Source organism: Pteropus vampyrus, unplaced genomic scaffold (genome assembly GCF_000151845.1).
Source record: "Pteropus vampyrus isolate Shadow unplaced genomic scaffold, Pvam_2.0 Scaffold44, whole genome shotgun sequence".
NCBI classification, from domain to species: Eukaryota; Metazoa; Chordata; class Mammalia; order Chiroptera; family Pteropodidae; genus Pteropus; species Pteropus vampyrus.
In genome coordinates this window covers 8,110,360-8,130,517 of record NW_011888825.1, presented here as the reverse complement: position 1 = coordinate 8,130,517, position 20,158 = coordinate 8,110,360, and the positions used below count along the sequence as shown (strand labels likewise).

At 38.9% G+C, this 20,158-nt stretch overlaps 1 protein-coding gene across 1 annotated transcript in view; it reads left to right on the top strand.

Moving 5' to 3' along the window:
* SPECC1 (sperm antigen with calponin homology and coiled-coil domains 1) overlaps positions 1 to 20,158 on the top strand; it is a 143,299-nt gene that overhangs the window by 30,491 nt on the left and 92,650 nt on the right. Inside the window, exons 2-4 of the mRNA XM_023529853.1 lie at positions 6,226 to 7,827; positions 17,555 to 17,666; positions 17,944 to 17,998. Of these exons, the coding sequence (XP_023385621.1) occupies positions 6,226 to 7,827; positions 17,555 to 17,666; positions 17,944 to 17,998 (1,769 nt within the window). The remainder of the gene's footprint in view (positions 1 to 6,225; positions 7,828 to 17,554; positions 17,667 to 17,943; positions 17,999 to 20,158) is intronic.

The window sequence follows — 20,158 nt, the reverse complement described above, 5'->3', positions numbered from 1 at the left end:
AGTGATTTCCCCGATAAGTCTAGTAACCCCCTTGTGTTTTGTTCATTTTTAATCAGGTGGTTTATTTTCTTATTGAGTTCTTTGTGTGTTTTAGATAACAGTCCTTTTTTCAGATATGTTTTGTGCAGTTGTTTTTTCCTAGTCCTTGGCTTGTATTCTCATTCTCCTGACATTGCTATTTTTTTATTTTCGAATTTAGACATTGTGTTGACTCCTAATAAATGTGGATTTAATTCATAAACTTTCACTCCCTCCCATTATGATAATATCACTATTTTTAGTTCCTTTCTTAGTTACCTCTTTTATTTTAATAATATATTTCATCTTTATTTCTTGGTTTGTCAACTGCACATAGTATCTTTGATCTCCATTTATAAGATGAGGATGGATATTATTGTCACTACCCTTTTTACCAGCTCTCTCTACCTCGTCTTCTACCTCCCAGTTTCTTTCATCTGTACTTTACTTTATTTTGCTAGCAAGGATAATTTCAAATGTTCTTTAAAATAGTCTTGCATACTTTATGTCTAGGTCAATATAAATAGTATTAATATTATTGTGATTACGTAGGTATTCTTCCCTGTAGAGTGAAGTCACGTGTTATAATTTCGTTTTTTTTCTTACGCAGCTGCTTTTTATGATTCTGGTTTTTTCACTATTTTCATTGTATCTTCATTTTTTTTATACTCTTCATCCAATCATGCGTTCTGTCAAGGGAACTTCTCTTAAGAGGCACTTTGTCTTCTAGACCGACCCAGTCTGGACTTGTTCTACCGACTTGTAAGATAATGGTATTATATTGAGATTCCCTTGACTGCTTTCCTCGAATAGAGCCTCTGCTTCTTAGATCACTCATCTTCTTCCTCTTTGGTTTACTTCCTTGTTTTACTGGAGCACCTCCTCGAATAACTTCCTCAGAAAGGGTGTTGGCAGTTTAATGTCCTTTAATGTGCTGAGTCTTTCCATGCTTTAAAATGTATTTTCTATTTCTGTTATCGATTTATAGTTAGGTTGGGTATAGAATTCTAGGTTGAAAATCATTTTCCCTCAGAACTTTGAAGGCGTTTTCTTTATTGCCTTTTAGAACTCAATATTTTTAATGAGTGATGATGGTCAGTCTCATTCTCAGTCCATACCCCTTTCCCCAAATTTTAGTCATTCTTGGTGTTCTGAAACTTTAGAAATGATTTATCTATTTCCATGTGGGTCTTTTTCATTTGTTTTGCTTGACATGAATTCTGGAGACTCATGTTCTTCAACTTTGAGGAATTCTCTTGTTTCAGTTCTTTGATAATTTCCTCCATTTTGTTTCCACTGGTCTGTAGTTCTGGAACTTCTGTTAATTGATTGTTTGATCTCTTGGATTGGCCCTCTTGTTTATCTTTTCTGTTTTCGTCTTGTTTTTGTTTTGTTTTACATATTGGGTTTCTTGATTTTACATTCCACCCCTTCTGTTGAATCTTTTAATTTGACAAACATTTAAAATTTTTGAGAGCTTTCTCTTGTATTATCTTTATTCTTTTTTTCATAGCACTCTGGCTTTGTTTTAATGATTGTATATCACCTTGAATCTCAATGAGTGAGACTTTCCTTGAGTACCCCATACACATTATTACTCTTCTTCCTCACTTGTCCCTTCCCTGCCATGGCTCTGCACTCCAGGACCTTGGCATATTCTTTTCACTCTTAGCTTTCCTTTCTCTCTTTTATCAAGTTTGAGGTATTTGGGGGATAATTCATTTATGCTTATCAAGTAAGTAGTTTTATATTAGACGTTGCTCAGAGGAGAGATCCATATAAGAGTTAATTTGGGAGTCATCAGTATATATGTAGTATTTAAGATCATGGGATTGAGTAGAATCACCAGGAAAATATTTATCATAAGAGAAGAAAAAAAGGCCCAGGACTTAGATCTGAAGTATCCTAATATGTAGAGAGTAGAGAGAGGAGGAATAAGAACAAGCAAAGGAGACAGGTGGCTGCTGAGGTATGAAAAAAACTAGGACAGTGTGACATCAGAGACATGTTTCAAAAAGGAAGAAATCGTTCAGCTCTGATGAGAGGATTTAAAATGTCCATTGTATTGGACCACATGGAAGTCATTGACGACCTCAGCAAACAGTGTTTTGGTTGAGTAATGAGAGTGCATAGAGGAGTTAGCGAGAAAGAAGAAATGCAAACCAGTGAACATAACTCTTTGGAGGATTCAGCTGTGAGGGAGGAGAGAGAAATCAGACATTAGCTGGAGGAATATGTGGATTCCAGTTTTGGGTTTGTTTGTTTTTTTTTTTTAATTGAAGAGAATTAAGCTTGTTTAAATGCCAGTCAAAAGGATACAGTGGAAAGGGAATGATATGTCCACAAGTCACAAGTATATTGGGGACACTGAGAATACTGGCTAGAGTTAAATGTGTGTGCTGGAGATCAAAAAAACCCAAAAAGTAGATAAGGTTGGGTATGCTGATTAGAGATTATGTGTGATCTTGAAAGCCAAGGGAAGAAGTTTGACATTGGTGCAGCAGACAAGAAAAAATACAGATTCTTGAACAGAAAAATGAATGACATGTAAGGGATTTGACCCCGAATACCTCTAAGAGTGAGAAAGGCTAAAATCAGGAAGACCTGTGAGAGCATTTCAGGAATTTAGATCTAATATTCTGAGGACCTGGACTACACCCATACTAAAAGGAAAGGAAAAATTATGGAAACATTTCCAAAACAGTACTAGGTTTTAGTGACCAACTGGTTAGTTACAAAAAGAAGGAGGGAAGGAAGTTTTAAATGTGTTTTTAAGATAATGGGGGAACCTAAAAAATGATGGGTCCACTGTCAGACATGAATAAAATGAAAGAAGGAAAGAAGGAACAGATATTCAGTAAAGTTAGCTGCCATTGAAAAGTTGAGAAGGATGAAGGGGGGAAATCAGATTTGACAATAAAGCAATTATTGGAACTTTTGAGAAAAAAATTTATGCAGAGCGATAGTAAAAAATATCCTAGTTTAGATTCTTAGAATGAGCGAGTTCTCTTGTATTTAGGAGGCAAGGCAGCAATTGTGTGGTATGTAAAGATGATGAATTTGCATTTACATCTCCCACCTTTTTTTATATGAATTTGCATTTATATCTTCCACAGAGCAGGCATATTAATCATTGAATAAATGAAAGATTAATAATTTATTTTAGAATGTCATCAATTTCCTTCATCAGTGCATGTTAGACAGAATACCATCCAAAGAACAACCCCAGTAGCAAATTCTTTGGGTAAGATGAGGAAATTAAAAAGGGATTGACAATACTTAATTTTCAGCTCATGAGAATCACTGCTTAAAACAGTCACCTGATTTGTGATTTAAAGGATTGTGCTATTGTTTTGAATGTGCTTTTTCTTCTCTAAAAAGATTTCTTTTTCCCACCCCTTTATCTCTCTATATATTGTTATGTAGGATTTGTCCCTCTGGTTTTTTAAAAATGTATTGCATAAATACAACTGTAAAAAAGAAACAGGAAAATTACAGTACAACCAGCTTAATACCCACCTGTTCTCAATATTATATGTTCCTTGCTAGCATGTGTCTCTGAATACACAGTTTGATGCACCTGTGGTCAACCACGACATACAATTTTTCATTTGGCCTTTTAAAATGTAACATCAGACATGTTTTTGTAAAATAAATTCATAAATTACTGTATTAGGTGGAGCTTGCTTCTGTTTTCACTTGTTTCAGTTAGACAACCACCTCAGTAGGAATAAGTAATGATCTGGTATGAGGATGGGAAGGAGACAAAAGAAGTAGGAGTGCCAGCCGAGCTAGTCCCTGTTCCAGCGGCCCCCTACTTCCCACCACCCCTGCTGGCTGTCACCTTTACCGTGGTGTATTGTTAGGTAGCATGCCCAGTTTCAGGGCTCCAGGATGTATTGTTCAGCAGTGAGGCTGCCGAACCCACAGTACTTAAAGGAGACTGAGTAGAACCCCACTGACTCTCGCCCACCAGTTCCCATGATGAGGTGTGTCTGGGCAGCAGACTTCGGCACAAAAAGGGGAGTGAGCAGCCAAGCACCAAACCTAGTTTGATCTGATGATGAATTTTAACAACTCTGTAAACTTTACCTCTGCTAATTGCAGTTTTTGAAATGATGTGTACAGATATGGGAAGAACCTTTTAAAATAAAAAACAAACCAAGGACTCTCTTCAAGTGATGACGAATTGGCAAGAACAGAAAAAAGAACAAATGTAAAAAAAATACAACTGGATTATGTATTTCATAATCCACAACTGGATATATTTCATAAATGTACTTTGGATTGATGTAAAAAAAAAATTCCTAGTAGTTTAGATAAGGCTTAAGTAACCCCTAAGTGGGGAGCAAACTAAGAAGGTGGCAGCAAAAAGGAGTTAAACTGTAGCTAGAAATGATGACTGGGCTGATCTACTGCCTCATTTGAGTTCTTCCCATCTTCAAAACCAACCAATGATTGAGGAGGAGCCTTAATTTTAGTAGCATTATTAGGAATGGCAAATGTCCTAGATTCTCAGTTTTGCCTGTTCTGACTATAGTTATGGTGAAACTCTAGTTATTTTCCAGGTTTCATTATGGTCCTGGCCAGGATTACTTCACTCTCGAGAACTGGTGTTTCTAAAACATTTCATTGCTCAGTGATTTTAATCTTCATTCTACAAGAATAATTAAATCTTCACTGCATATCTAGTATGATGCAAGCAAGGCATCTGGACATCTGAAAACATTAAATATGTATCATAGTACTTTAGCTTTCCTGTAACTTAATTTGAAAGAATTAATATAAAAACCATAGTTTTTTTTCTGTATATTAATATATATGACAGTTTAGCCTTTATTATGTCAAAGCTTTAAAAGTATTCAACTGTCAGAGACAGCTCTAGATGCTATCATCACCTCAAATTTCAGGATATTTAGATAGGCATTTGCTCATGTCTGAGTAGCAGTCTCGGTGGTGGGTTTGGAGCTACTGTGCCATGTTGGGTTCTGTTTGTCCCTTAGCAGACTGGGGCTGCTGCCAGTCTGTGGCTGCATCCCCTTCCCCCAACCCTTTCTACACTGTAGAGGCCCAGAGATTGGTGACCTCCAACCCAAGGCGCGTATTTGTATAAGTTATAGAAAATCAGCCTTGATTAATTAAATGGTCTTTGAATTTGTAAAACAGATCCAAGTTTTTCATTTATACTTTAATCTCTGAGGTGAGTTTCATTCCTAGAGCATATAGAAAATCAGTGTCTGGCTTTTCACCCCTAGAATTTTTTAATGTTGTCCATAGGAATAGTGTAAATGAAAATAAAAAATATAGCATAGATGAAAAATTAAAAGTAATTATAGTATAGTGGTATAGATGGAAATAAAAATAATTCTTTACATTTCCCATTATAAGTATTCTAAATTCCATATCATTTCCATACCATATAAACCCTTTTAACATTTAAAGCTGTATCATAGATATGCATAATATGCCCTTATTCTGTATGTTCTTGTTTATGGATACGAATGACCACACCATTTCCATTTACGTTAAATCAGTAGGTCATTGGATCAGATCAGTCTCTCCTTAGTATTATGTATGTCTTCTGATTTCTTAATCAATTTTGTGCTCAGTCCAAATATGTTAACGATGAATTTTTAAGTGTTTACTGAGAAATTCACAATGAACTTATATTTTGTCAAAGGGCAGTTTGTTTAGCTGCCATGGTTATAAGTTCAGATGTATTAAGTTGCAGGTGACAAAACCCAATTCAGGGTGACTTCTGTGAAGGGTATTTATTGGCTTTTGTAATTAGAAGGCCGGCAATCAAATCCACAGTGCTACTGAGAATTTGGTTTTCTTCTTTCTGTTCTCTGTTTCTCACCTTCATCTTGTGATGTGATGGTTGCCAGCCATTCCCAGAGTTACACAATCTCTTACTCATGTCCAGTAATGTTTGAGAAGCTTAGCCAGAAAACCTTTCCTTATGTTTCATTGACCTTAGCTGAGGGGTGTTTCCATGCCTTGAACCAGCAACTATACTGAGTAGCTCAGGCTTGGAGTCAGTTTCTCCCAAAGTATAGGGCTATAGGGGCAGGTACAGAAACTCCAGTCAGAACTGGGAGGAGGAAATGGATGAATGGAGACAGCCACCTTGTTCCCTGTGCCATAAGAGCTGATTCATTTGGGTTTCACTTGCTTTGTTTCATTGGTTTCTACTTCCATCTTTAGGGGCCGTGACAACGACCAAACGAACAGGCATTCCAGCTCCTCGAGAATTTTCAATAACTGTCTCAAGAGAGAGAACTGTGCCACGTGGTCCCTCTAACCCCAGGAAATCGGTGTCCAGTCCAACTTCTTCCAGTACACCCACCCCTACCAAGCACCTGAGGACCACTTCCACAAGACCTAAGCCAGAAAATGAAGGTGGAGAAAAGGCCGTGCTTGAGTCTCAAGTTCGGGAACTTTTGGCAGAAGCCAAAGCAAAAGATAGTGAAATTAACAGACTTCGAAGTGAACTAAAGAAATGCAAGGAGAAAAGGACTCTGAACACTGAAGGAACCGATGCTTTGGACCCAAAGGTAGATGGAACATCAGTCTCACCAGATAATTCAGAACCATTGATAAGAGCTCTTGAGGAGAAGAACAAGAATTTTCAGAAAGAGCTTGCTGATCTGGAGGAAGAAAACCGGGCCTTGAAGGAGAAACTGACTTATTTTGAGCATTCACCAAATTCAGAAGGGGGAACAAGTCACACTGGTGACAGCAGCTGCCCAACATCCATAACCCAGGGGTCAAGCTTCGGAAGCCCAACTGGAAATCAGTTGTCTGGTGAAATCGATGAGTATAAAAAAAACATACATGAAAATGCATTACGGACATCAGATTCTTCAAGTAGCGACGTAACCAAAGCTTCTTTGTCACCAGATGCCTCCGATTTTGAGCACATTACAGCAGACACCCCCTCTAGGCCCCTGTCTTCCATGAGCAATCCCTTTAAGAGTTCAAAATGTTCTACCACTGGGAGTTCCCCTAACAATGTGAGTGAATTGTCCTTGGCTTCTCTTACAGAGAAGATACAAAAGATGGAAGAAAATCACCATAGCACAGCAGAAGAACTGCAGGCTACTTTACAAGAATTATCAGACCAGCAACAAATGGTGCAGGAATTGACAGCTGAAAATGAGAAACTGGTGGATGAGAAGACGATTTTGGAAACTTCCTTTCATCAGCATCGAGAGAGGGCAGAGCAGCTAAGTCAAGAAAATGAGAAGTTGATAAATCTCTTACAAGAGCGAGTAAAGAATGAAGAGCCTAGTGCTCAAGAAGGAAAACTCCTAGAGATGGAGCAGAAGTGCGCAGAAATTCTTGAACAGGGCCGCTTCGAAAGAGAGAAGCTGCTCAACATTCAGCAGCAGCTGACCTGCAGCTTACGGAAGGTTGAGGAAGAAAACCAAGGAGCTTTAGAAATGATTAAACGCCTGAAAGAAGAAAATGAAAAACTGAATGGGCTTCTGGAACGGGAGCAGCATAACAATAGTGTGATGGCCAAAACTCTGGAAGAGAGTAAAGTTACCTTGGAAGGGCTAAAGATTGAAAATGGGTCTTTGAAGGCTCATTTGGAGAATGAGAAGCAAAACGCTGTGGAGACCAGTCAAATGGGGCAGACGGCAGAGGGCTGTGAAATTCAAGAAATGTTGAAAGTAGCTCGAGCTGAGAAAGATCAGCTGGAACTGTCATGCACTGAACTCAAACAAGAATTACTGAAGGCACATGGTGAAATTAAACATGTTTCAAGCCTGCTAGCCAAGGTAAGGAGATACCTCTTTAACAGTATTTGCTCACCCTTGTTAACATTTCCCTCCCTGACTTTCAGAGAGAATTCCCTCCCTGAATTCACAGAGCACAGAGAATCTTTTGATTAGTCAATTTCTTTTACTAATCCAGCATTCTAGCTTGAAGATCTGTTAGATCCCAGACAGATTGGGGATACAAAAATGAAACACCTCAATTTCTGACTACAGACAGTTCAAACTGTAGTGGGGATATAATGAATCAAATCGATGAGTATGATGCAGGGGTAAAGAATATCATAGAGGACATCCCAGAGTCTTGTGCTAAAGAGGAATACCTAGAATATAGAATGAAGGAGGATAGTGTAGGAAGACATTTTGAAAGAAGTGGCAATAAGCTGAGTCTTAAAGGGAGAGTGAGAATTATCTAGGTCTATCAGCATGCTTTGGACTGCTAATAGAAAATTAAAATTAGTTTTAATTTTCTCCAAATAATAACATGACCACTGTTTGGGTGTTTTCTTCCAGATATACATGTGTGTATGTGTGTGTTTCCCACAAGTAAAAAAAAAAAATTTTTAGAATCATTCTGAACATATTGTTAACTTTTTAAATTTTAATATTTTCTGAGCATATTCTCATTATTATTCTTTGAAACAAGATTTTGAAGACTAGGTAGTATTCTATTATATAAATATTTCATATGTACTATACTCGTTGCCCGTTGTTGAACATTTATGTTCTTTTCAAGTCTTTCAATATTGTAAATACATTTTTTTTATATCTCATTATTTTCTTAGGAAAAATTCTTAGACACTGACTTATTATGTCAGATTATGACCATTTTAAAGACTTTCAATATGTTTAGCCAGATTGTCCTTCAGAAATATTGCAGTTTGTTCCCACCGGCAGATCATGGGAGTGCTCATTTTCCTGAACCCTCGCCAACAGTTGGCATCAAGTTGTTGGATCATGCAAATCTGGTCTTCCTTTTGTCCCCCCTCCCCCCTCTTTTTCACTTGAAAAGATCGTCCCCAACCCAAGATGAAATTGAATGATCACTTCTTTCATTTTTAAAAACAGTCTTTTAATTAGTCTGGAATTTTGTTACAAGATGAAGAGTGCCGATAATTAATTGTATAATATTTTGCCCACTCTCAGAGCAGTACTGGAAAGGTATAGACAAAGTGGCTTCCTATTTCTCATTTCCTCTAAGCTCTGGGTCTGTAATTTAAGGGTTCCTTGGTGAGAGAGGTTGAAAACGTCTTCCCACCTTATTTCAGGGGTTGTGACTGTTTTAAGAAACAAATTATGCGATGATCTTCCAGGGATATTTTTTCACCTGCCTTAAGATACTATAATTAGTTTCTACTTGATTCTGGCATTGGGCTGTCTGACAATGATCTGAGTGGTGGGTAGTGGTGGTGGTTTTATCATTGTCTGTGACCTAAATTCACAGTATTTAATTGAAAATTGGAGGCAGTTCCATTGAAGGCACTAGCCAGACACCTTTTGGAAGTGTGGGTTGGTAATCGGAGCTTTACATTAAATTATAATGTCTGTGGAATAAATTCCCCTCCATCACTCTGCTGCAAAATGTTTAATCCCGCAGGAGACCTTCTTGAAGTTCTCCCTCAGTTCCTCATGTTTCTTTGGTATTTTGATTGGTATTACATTAAATATATGTGTCAATGAGAAATAATTTGTCATCTTAAAATAATAGCTTATTTTTTCTGATCATAAAATTGTATATTCATTACAAAAGATTTAGAGAATATAGAAAAGCATAATAAATAAATGCTACCTTTAACAAAATAAATACTACCTTTAATCTCCCTCCTTGGAGAAAAACACTGCTGACATTTTTCTATGTATGTCTTTTCAGACATTTTCCCAGTTTATGCATATTTGGGCATGCGTATAAACTGGTATCTACGTACTTACAATATTTAATCTTCCTATTAAGAAGATTGAAGTATGTCACTCCACATTTTATGAATATAAAACCCAGTTGGATTAGCTTATTAATTCTACCGTTGATCTATTTCTGATTAATTTGCTTCTAATTTATCTTTATCAATTCTTCCATCCTGCTTTTTGTACATTTTCTTGGTTTCTTAGTTTCTTGAGTAAAAGTCTTTAAGTTTGTCCTTTGTTGATAATGAAAGCATTTAAAGGTGTGAATCTGCCCTTTATTATGGCTTTTGCTAAGGAAGACAATACAATCTAGAATTTTCTGGAGTATACTAAGTCTGATTTGGAGAAGAAGGAAAGCATTTGCATGCTTTGTAGAGTTCAAGGTACAATGTGTTTTAAATCAAGTTGTTAATTATATTATTCATGTATTCTATATCTTTAGTATTTCTCGCTGATTAGAATTATCAAATATGTGACAGTAGGATGGAAAAGGTTATAGCTAGTGTTTCGAGGTAAGAGTGAGATAAAAGGTGTGAGGCATGATGTCACATAGAGTTTCTTTTACATGTACCAAGAACGTAGGTCTGTGCTTTTGTGTTGTCTTAGTGTATAGGGATGTTGATCTGTAGGTGCAGTGAAGTTATGACTTGTACTAATCTTCCTGCCCTTTTCTATTACCATAGAAAAAGTAAAACCCAGACCTCCTAGGCAGACGAACAGTGTTTTGTAGCCCCACTGCAGCACATCAACTAATCCAGCAAGCAGCAACTGTGAATTGAAATGATAGGCGGAAGGGACTCATGCCCAAAGGAAACAGGAAGTCTTGTAGCACAAAACTGTAATGAAGTATATAAAGTGCTGGACTAGGAGATGGAAAGCCTGGGTCCTTCACACTTCGCTAATGGTTAATTTTGTGGCCTCGGGCAGGCCCCTTTCCATTGTACAGTGTTGAATAGAAGTGTGGTGAATCTCCTGGCCTTGTTCCTTATTTAAAGGGAGCACTTTAAACATTTCTTCGGTAAGGATGTTTGTGGTGGGCATTTGCTGCCTACCTTTTATTGAATTATGCAAGTATTTTGCTAAGAAGTATTTTTGTTTGCTTGTTTTTTGTTTTTTTTTTAAGAATGTAGATTGGATTTTTCTACATCTCCTGTAGATCTTATGCATCTATAAGATCTATACATCTATAAGACCTATACTGTAGATTTTGGACATCTATGGTCTTGTAGTTTTATGTCATAATTATGATTTTTCTCCTTTAAGTTGTTAGTAAGGCGAATTACAATAACAAATTTTCTAATGTAGTCTAGTGTTAAATTATCTTTGCATTCTTGGGGTAAACTCAGGTTCTTCAGTTCTCAATAGTTTCACTTGACATTTTTGTGTAGAACTTTCAGTTATAACCACCTTAAGCAGATGTCAAAGTGACTGGCCTATTAATCACCAAGCAAAGTGCTTGGTGATGAACAACTTTTACCCTTGAGCTCTGCATTCATCCACTCTAATTTTTGGAAGAAGGTGAATATTATGAGAAAAGAACAAAATAACCTATTTACGAAGAGGAAAGAAAGGCAATACCAAACCATCCCATGATCTAAGAGATTTAGTAAATCTATATGTTTCCAGTTTAGGTAAGTTACTCAAGTGACTCAGATACTGTTAGCAGAGCCTCTGAAAAGCCTAAAAATGTGCCTTTTTTTGGTGGGGCGGGGCATGGGTCGGTCTGTTCCTCATACAGTAAATGAAAAATTGGTAGGATGTTTACAGTAATTGTGTGAATGTTTTGTAGGCTTTTTTTCTCCTCTCATTGCTTTGTCTTCAGCTATTAGGTAGTATCTCCATTATTTTCAGCTTCCCCGATACCCACCATGTACATTTTGCCGGCAGTTTAATGAGTGATTGATTATATAACATATCTCTGTACAACCTTGAAGAAGGGTCTAATTACACAGAATCCTGGTCTCAACCTCTTATAAACCACACATGTACCTGCCCTAGTCAGCAAGCAGCCTGTAGTTGCATGAGATTATTGCTTTTTCCAGAAAAAAACAAATGTAAACTCAGGTTTACATTTTTTTGACTTTCAAGTTTTCAGTCATTTGGGATCTTGATTTCAAGTTAGAGAATCTTTATAAGGCTTGAAACCTAGAAGTTTTAAAAGAAAATACTGATTTTTTTTCTCACTTGAAGTTGAAAGCTTACAGGTGATCTACCCTTAGAAATTGAGTTCTTTAAACAGAAATTCAGGTGTCTTTTCCAAAAGAGTAAGGAAATTATAAAGAAACACTTGCCATGAGTGGTCAGGGAAAACTAGAGGTGAGATGATCACTGTGTGACCCAATTGGTCACCAGACAAAATTCAGGTGGCTACCAGCCACAAACAGCAAAACAGTATTTGAGAGAAAGATGTCGCAAGTAGATGATCCCATACCTGACTACAAAACAGGACTTTTTAAAGGACTGTGGAGATCTTGGAACCTGGCTTAAATGGTAGGTGGTCCATGAGAATACCCAGGTGATGCTTTGGACTGTAAGAAACAGGAACCCCTAGTGTTGGTGGCCTAAGCCAATGATGTTCACTTTGCTTATGTAATTGGAAGTCAGGCGGTGGGCAGTTGGTCACTGTGGTCCAAGAGCTACATGATGTCAAAGCTCTGAGCTGGCAGCTCTGTGGTTTCCTCAGCCTTCCTGCCAGAAATGCAGGGGAACCAACCATCTTCAGCATCTCATCCCTACAGTTCTGGCAGGCAAAAGGCTTGGCAGGTCCCCGGGCACCTCAGTCCTATCAGGAGAACATTTTTTCCCAGGAGCACCCCCAGCAGCTTTCCCTTTGTATGTGGTCAGAACTGGGTCACACATCCTCTCCCATCCCACCCTTCTGGAAATCACAAGATTACATCCTGACTCGAACAAAATCGGGATTCTTCTTAAGAAGAAAAGGGAGAATGGCTTTTGGCTAGAGAAGAGCACTGATTGCCGAGCCTCCAGTAGGACTCCCTCCACATGTTCACTCTTCCCCACTCCTGTTCATTCTCCACGAGGTGCTCACAGGCATCTCCTAAATGTGTAACGCCTTCGACAGTTTCTCATTGCACCAAACACTCAACCTGATACACGAAGCTCTGTGGCTGCCTTCTGCGTACATCTCCAGCCTCGGTCCCACCACAGCCCTCCCTGCCCAGGCCCAGCCAGGCCAAACTCTTGCCCTGACTCAGATCAGGTGAAGGAGGTGAGGGCTCTCTCTGCCAAAAGTACTCATGCCTCTCTGACCCCCTCCCCATTTTTTACTTGCCTAGTCCTGCCTTAAACTTTAGGTCTCATCTGCAGTGTCATTTCCTCACATAGGCCTTCAGGTCTGTGGGATCATTGTCTGATTGTCTCGTGGACTCAGCAGCCTCTCACATCTCATTCAGCTCAGATCACTTGTGTGAAAGCCCCTTGCCCATCCCCGGCACCTCAGAGGAGCTCAGAAGTACCAGTGAATCTCTTTTGTAGAGATGAGGGGAACTTAAGGATCACTTTCCCGTGATCCATGGACTGGATACTCTTGGGAGAGTTGGTTAAGATTGAGTTGTTTAAGCTGAAAACATGGAAATTTCAATGATCTTCAGTTCAGGCAATTTCTCCCATTCTCTCCAATATCTTTGGCTGACAACAATATTTCAGCTGTCTTGGTGAAACAGAACCCTGTGACTTCATGCTGGGAAGCAGGCATGTAAGAAACTTGTAACAGAGCCTGTTTTCCTGTTCTCCCCTAGAAGTCTAGAGGAGGCACAGGAGGCAGCTGGCCAGGAGGGGGTGGGGCGGGGGGAGCACGTGCAGGCTCCGCCTGGAAACCTTCAAGGTGGGCTGTTGCCTCAGGAAATATGTCACAGGCCCTGGCCTTGTGTAGAGCCTGAAGCCTGCTGTGTACCAGGAGCTGAAACTTAGGAAGAACCAACGATAAAGCCAGAATGCCCATTCATCCCTCGTTAGGTCAGATATGACAGTCATATGGTCCAGAACACATAGCACTCATGTGTTGGCATGACTGTTGGATCTCCCCCCTGTAGGGCTGTGCTCTTAAAACCATGTGAAGAGGGGTGGGAGCTTAACCTGATGGTTGGATAAAGCAAGATCTGATGTTTGAGTAAGGGTGGTCTTGCCAGTGGGACCAGAACCACAGAATCTGTACTCCATTCCCTGGGCTTTTGTGTAATTCACAAAAGCGGGGCATTGCTTCTCCCGTGAATGCAGTGTTACCTCTCCCTTTCTGGGTTTCCCTGGCTGACCCCCTTTTACTTCTGAGGAACCTATTTTTCTCTTTAGACATGTTAATACCTTTTGTGAAGTTAGACCTGAGCACCATTCTTTCTTTAATTTGACCTTGTCTCTGAGCCTGAATTCTCCTCAGCATTTGTCTCTCCTGGGCAAGATCTTGGGAAGCACTTTGGTGAGCTAGAGAGTTCCAGGAACTAGAGAGTTCCCCAAGTAAAATACAAATTTTTACCCTTTTTGAGTTTTTCATAACCTTTTTTCTTTTTCCATAACAGAAGTATAAACTAAACTAGCATATTCTCCTCTCTCTTGTCATAACTGCATTGCAAGAGAAAAACAGTGCGAATTTAGGCCAGAATGAATGAAACGTGGCTGTCCACGTTTTGAAGAGTTTTGAAGTTGCCAATTTAGATGTAAAAACAAACACAGCAAAAGTAACACACTTTCCTACTCATGGTAAAGTTACTCAAGCAATCATTCCAAGTTTGTTTGCTTTTGTACTATGTATAATTTTAACATAATTTATAATTTTAACTTCTATATCTTAGATATTCAGTAAATACTTGAATGAACAGTGAATGAATGAATGTCAGAGAAACTTGCAAAAGAATTAGAAAAGAGGCTGCTGTAATTATATCAGTATGGTAAAAAATAAAGTTTATCGTCATATTTTAGTAACAGCTAATATTTTAGTGCTTTATATGTGCTAGTCACTCTTAGAACCTTTACATCATTTAGTCTCATTTAATCATCATAGTTTTATGCTGTTGATACTGTCATTATCTAATTTTTTTCAGTTAAGGAAACTGAGGCAGAGAATGATTAAGTTATTAGGCTAATTAATTAATTAATTAATTAAGACCAGGATTCAAAGTTGGGTCTGACCTCAGAATTCTTATTCTTAATCACTGACTTACACTGCTTCCTGGTTACATGAAAATAAAGGAGGTTTAGGAAGACATTTCAAGTGGACCTAAGGACTCTAACACACTGTTGTCTTAAGGCCAAAACAAAGCCTTTTGTTTTTGAAGAAAGCACCCTTTCACAGTGAAAACCTGAGTCATCAAGACTCCTCCTTTTGTTTGATTTATAACCTGAACCTGAGGGGAGTAGGAGTTGACCTGATGAGTTGGTGGGGGCTGTGGGAATGTTGCAGGAAGAGAACAACAAGTTCTCAGGCCAGAAAGGTGGGCGGTCAGGAAAGCTTCGCAAGTGGTTTTTCACTGCTGGAGTGCACAGCGTGCCTACCTGAAGTGGGGCAACAGGAGACCATGACCAGCCAGCAGTGTTCATTTCATCCTCAAGTGAGAGTGCCAGTGGGGGTCTCTGAAGACACTTTTTAAAAAAAATTGTAGCTTTATTGAGATATAATTCACATAAAATGTACAAGTCAGTGGTCTTTAGTATATGCAGAGTTGTGTAGCCGTCACCAGTTAATTTTTGAACATTTTTACCACTCTGTAAAACAGACTCGTCACTGCCCAGTATCCCCTCCCTCTCAGTCCTGGCAACCACTAATCTACTTTCTGTCCCTATGGATTTGCCTATTCTGGACATCTCATCAAATTGAATCATGTAATATGTGGACCTTTAGTGTCCGGAGTCTTTCACTTAGCATAATGTTTTTGAGGTTCATCCGTGTGGTAGCATGAATCGGTAATTCATTTCTATTTATAGCTGATTAATATTCCATTGTGTGAATATACTACATTTTGTTCATCAATTGATGAACACTTGGATTATTTCTACTTTTTGGTTATTATGAATAATGTTGCTGTGAACTGGTGTGTAGATTTTTGTGTGAATCTCGTTACTCGTTTTCGTGTCTCTTGGTTATATGCCCAGGAGTAGAATTGCTGGGTCATATAGTAATTGTATATTTAACTCTTTGAAGAACTGCCAAACTGTTTTTCAAAGTGGCCACACCATTTTACATTCGCACCAGCCGTGTATGAGGGTCCCACAGTATCTCCACATCCTTCCCAATACTTATTTTCCATTTTTGAAAAATTATTATTATAGCCATCTTAGCAGGTGTGACATGATATCTCATTGTAGTTTTGATTTGCGTTTCTCCAATGACTAACGGTGTTAAGCATTTTTTTGTGTACTTATTGGCCATTTGTATATCTTTGGAGAAATATCTATTTAGATCTTTTGCCCGTTTTTAAAATTGTGTTGTGTTAGCATCGTTAAGTTTTAGGAGATCTTTTTATACACTATATACATATATACACACACATATGTATATACTATATATATGTATATACACACACATATATACATACATACATACACACATATATATTTTATCAGATACATGATTTGCAAACATTTTCTTCATTTCTTTGGATTATCTTTTCACTGAATTGATAGTGTCCTTTGAGGCACAATATTTTTAATTTCGATGAAGTCTAATTTACCTTTTTTTTTTCTTTTATCTTGGTCACTTATGGTTTGGGTCTGAAAAAAAATCAAATGGGCATTATAGGATCACATTTGCAGTTAAAGATTACTTTGATCATAGGTGAGAAAGAATGAAGGACTGAACAGGGGGTAGTTGGGAAGATAAGGGCTGGGGAAAAAAACATTTAGAAGGTAGGCTCAGTGGGGTTTGGTGACCTGATTTGGGGGTGTGCAGGAAAGAGGGGGTTCACTTCACTTGCAGTTCTCTAGCTTGTGTGGCAGATATGTGGTTGTGCTATTTACTAGCGAGGGAGCATAGAACTTGGAGCAAGATTGAGGAGGAACAGTTGTTAACAACTGGATGTGCAAATAATGGAGCCAGAAAGGATGTCCAGGGCTGCAAGCTAGGCTGCCCTCAGAACCTGCTGATTAGCTACACAGGCCAAAAGTGCCTCCAGGCCCAGGAGCCACTCCTCTTCTTGTTCCTGAGGTCTCCTTCTGCCTCTCTGGTATCTTTCGAAGCAGTAAAAATATGTATAACCAGGAAGTTCTCCTGCTAATGCATTTTACATTTGCTGAGGTTTACAAAGAGTCTCAACCTCGTTAGAGGAGGGCACACTACTGAGGACGGGTAGGTAGGATTCTTCTTTTTACCATTCTCTGCCCTTGAAGGTCATCTAGTGGTCAAACCATCATGACCATTTGTTCAGTTCCCCTGGAAGAGAGTCCAGACTTATCTGTGATACCACTGTGGCCAGTACAGGAATGCTCTATAATATCTGCCATGGGTGGGACTATATCCCAGCCGTCCAGGACTGAAGCACCCCTTCTCCCAGCTGTGGGGGCTGATGGCTACAGACTGCCTACCTGGAGGCCTTCTCCAGGGCTTGCCCTCTTCGAGCAGGGCTGCCTTACCCAAAGGGTGCCCCTTCCCCAGGATAGCTGCACCCAGTGCAGTTTGGGTCAGGGGAGGCCCAGGCCCTCACTTCAATATGGAGCAGCTCTGAAGGGCATCTAGGTGCAGTGTTCCCTTGCTGTGACTGCCTTGCAGTTCCCCTTCTCTGCCCAGTCTGGTTTCCTTCACTCTCCTGCAGAGTGCTCCTCAATAAACTTATATGCACATCCCCATCTCAGTGTCTGTTTCCTTGGGAACTAGACCTGTGATAATGCCTTTTCCTCAATTTCAGTGTCTGATCAGCCCGAGGAAAGGTTGCGTGTGACATTTGCTAAGACTTTAGGCCAGTCTGTCTCAGAGCTGCCCTGCCTGTCCTTGCATCCTAAGGTCCTAGAAGGTACATGGTAAGGCTGAGTTCTGCAGGAGAGTCCTGAGTGATCTGTGCTGCCGTGTGCCTTTGGTGGTTGTCGGAGCTCCAAGGACCATCTCTAACTGCCCCATCTCCAAGGAAGACTAGTGCTCCCAGGAACTTCATTTGAATCTATTTGCAACTCAATTCCACACACCCCCATTTCTAGAGAATTTTTTTTTTTTTAAGATGAGAGGTGCTTGGAATGTATGAAAGTGGTTTCCTTTTTTTAAAGAGAAACGTTAGAAATCTCGTTACTCGGTGTCTGATAGTGCAGTTTTTGAACTGGAGAAGCTAGAAGCAGAAGTCGAACTGGCCAGCAGAAAGGTTGGTGAAGCGGAAGGTACTCGGAACTTTTAACAGTCATCAAAGTACAGGGAGTTGGTCTTAACCTACTTGATAAATTGCATTGCTCTTTTCAAATGATTTAATCTCCCTCTCTCCATTTGTTAATTTGTAAAATGAATATAAAAATACCTGCCTGTTATTTACCTAGCAAGCTCCTGTGAGAAGTTGCGAAGCTACTTAAGGGTTTGTTTTTCTCTTTTTTAAATAAAAGATCTTTCTGGAATATTATTACTAAGCTTGAGAGAATTATTCCAAAATCAAGAAGGAAGGATGACGTGTGTAATTTGAAACAATATACTGATTTATAGGTTTACCAAGCCCAACAGTCTGCAGCACACATTGAGGTGGTCCCCACCCCACCTCCATGCTCACCATTTGGTTCTTGAGATCATGATGAGCCAAAATGTTGGATGTAAAGGGCGGTGGGAGCCTCTCAGAGGCCAGCAGCCCTAGTTACACGCAGAGACCCTTCTCAGGGCGTTCAACCTTTTGGTTATCTCTTATGTCCTCTGGTTTTACTTCTGACCCACAGTAGTACCAGCCAAGTAATGTGTATGTTTCTAGACACCAGGCTGAGCATGCCTCAGTCTGAAAGTTAATGATACGGAGCCAGGCAGCTTTGCAGAAAGCCTGTGTCTGACTCAGGATGCAAGATTCAGAAATTGCCTTCTGTTGCTGCTTTTCAAATGCTGTCAAACATCAGTCTTCTAGACAGATATGCCCCTTTTCTCCTTAAAAATCATCTGTTTATTAGAATAACTATCAGATATAAGACTTTTGGTCTTTTCCATGTGTTGTAATTTTCTTAGACCTGTATTATATTATTATCTAATATTGTATACGATAAGACATAAGACAGTTATGAGAGAAATAATAACTTTTATTAAGTGCTTACCATGTGCGAGGCCTGTGATAAGCTCTTTAAGTGCATTATTACATTTAATTGTTCAGGTGAGGAAACCAGGGTAGAGAGATTAAGGAATACAGGGCTTGGTTTGGTAGAATTAGGATTTAAACTGGCAGTCTGTCTCCATGTGTGCATCCTTAGCCATTTTGGTGTACCACAGCAGCTTTCAAACATATGACCACAACTTACATTGACATATTTTATATGGCAATACAGAACCACATACCTTTCTAACTGAAACATAGGTTTCACAGAACATTGCTCATCCTCAGCGTAGGCAGTGTCCTCCGGTTCTTTTCCCATGCCGGCTCTCCTTACTCCTTCCCTCCTTCTCTTCCTTCCTTCTTTTTTTATTTTTTTATCACAACCTCCCAGTTGAAAAACAGTGCAATACTGCCTTCCACTGTTCATTCATCAGATATTCATTGGAGCCTCCTGTGTGTCTGACACTGCATAGGCACCAGGGATACAAAAGTGAAGAGAGTAGACAGGGTCCCTGTCCTCATAGAGTGTGCAGCCAGAAGGTTTTACACATGGAAAAAAATATATATTGTGTATGGAAACCCCTCCAAATCTAAGAAGAAATTATTAGATACCAAGCTTACATTATCTGGTAAATATACAACTATTTAGTAACATTAATTAAAGGACTATAGAAGAGAGGCATAGTTCATAATAAATAATTAGTATATTCAGACACTAGAATGTCATGCAGCATTTAAAGTAATGACCTAGAGCAATGTATAGCAATATGGATACCTCTCATACACACAAAAACGCGTTACAAAAGCATAATAAGCATAGTATTATACAGTACAGAAACATCTTATAATACAATGCAGTATAAAACAGTATTGCAAAAGCATAATACAGTTTGTCATCTGTGTAAAAAATTTTTTATATAAAAAGCATTTACAGAATGAGCACACCAATTTTAGTGTAATATATATTACCATCTAGGTTGGGAGGGAAGTTGAGGCTTTAACAAATTTTATAAAGTAAAAAGATTTAGCAAATATGAAGAATTTAACCACTGTTAAGTCTGTGGGTTTGTGGTTATCACTTTTGGTGCTTTTCTGTGTATTTTAAATGTTTAATGATTAAAAATGAAAAAGGTAAAATGAGTTTCCATGCTGTGCCACTTTTCTGTCTTGTGCATGCATGTTTCTATATTCTATGCCTTCAACTGGTATTCTCTATCACATTAATGTTGTATTCCTTTAAGGAAACCT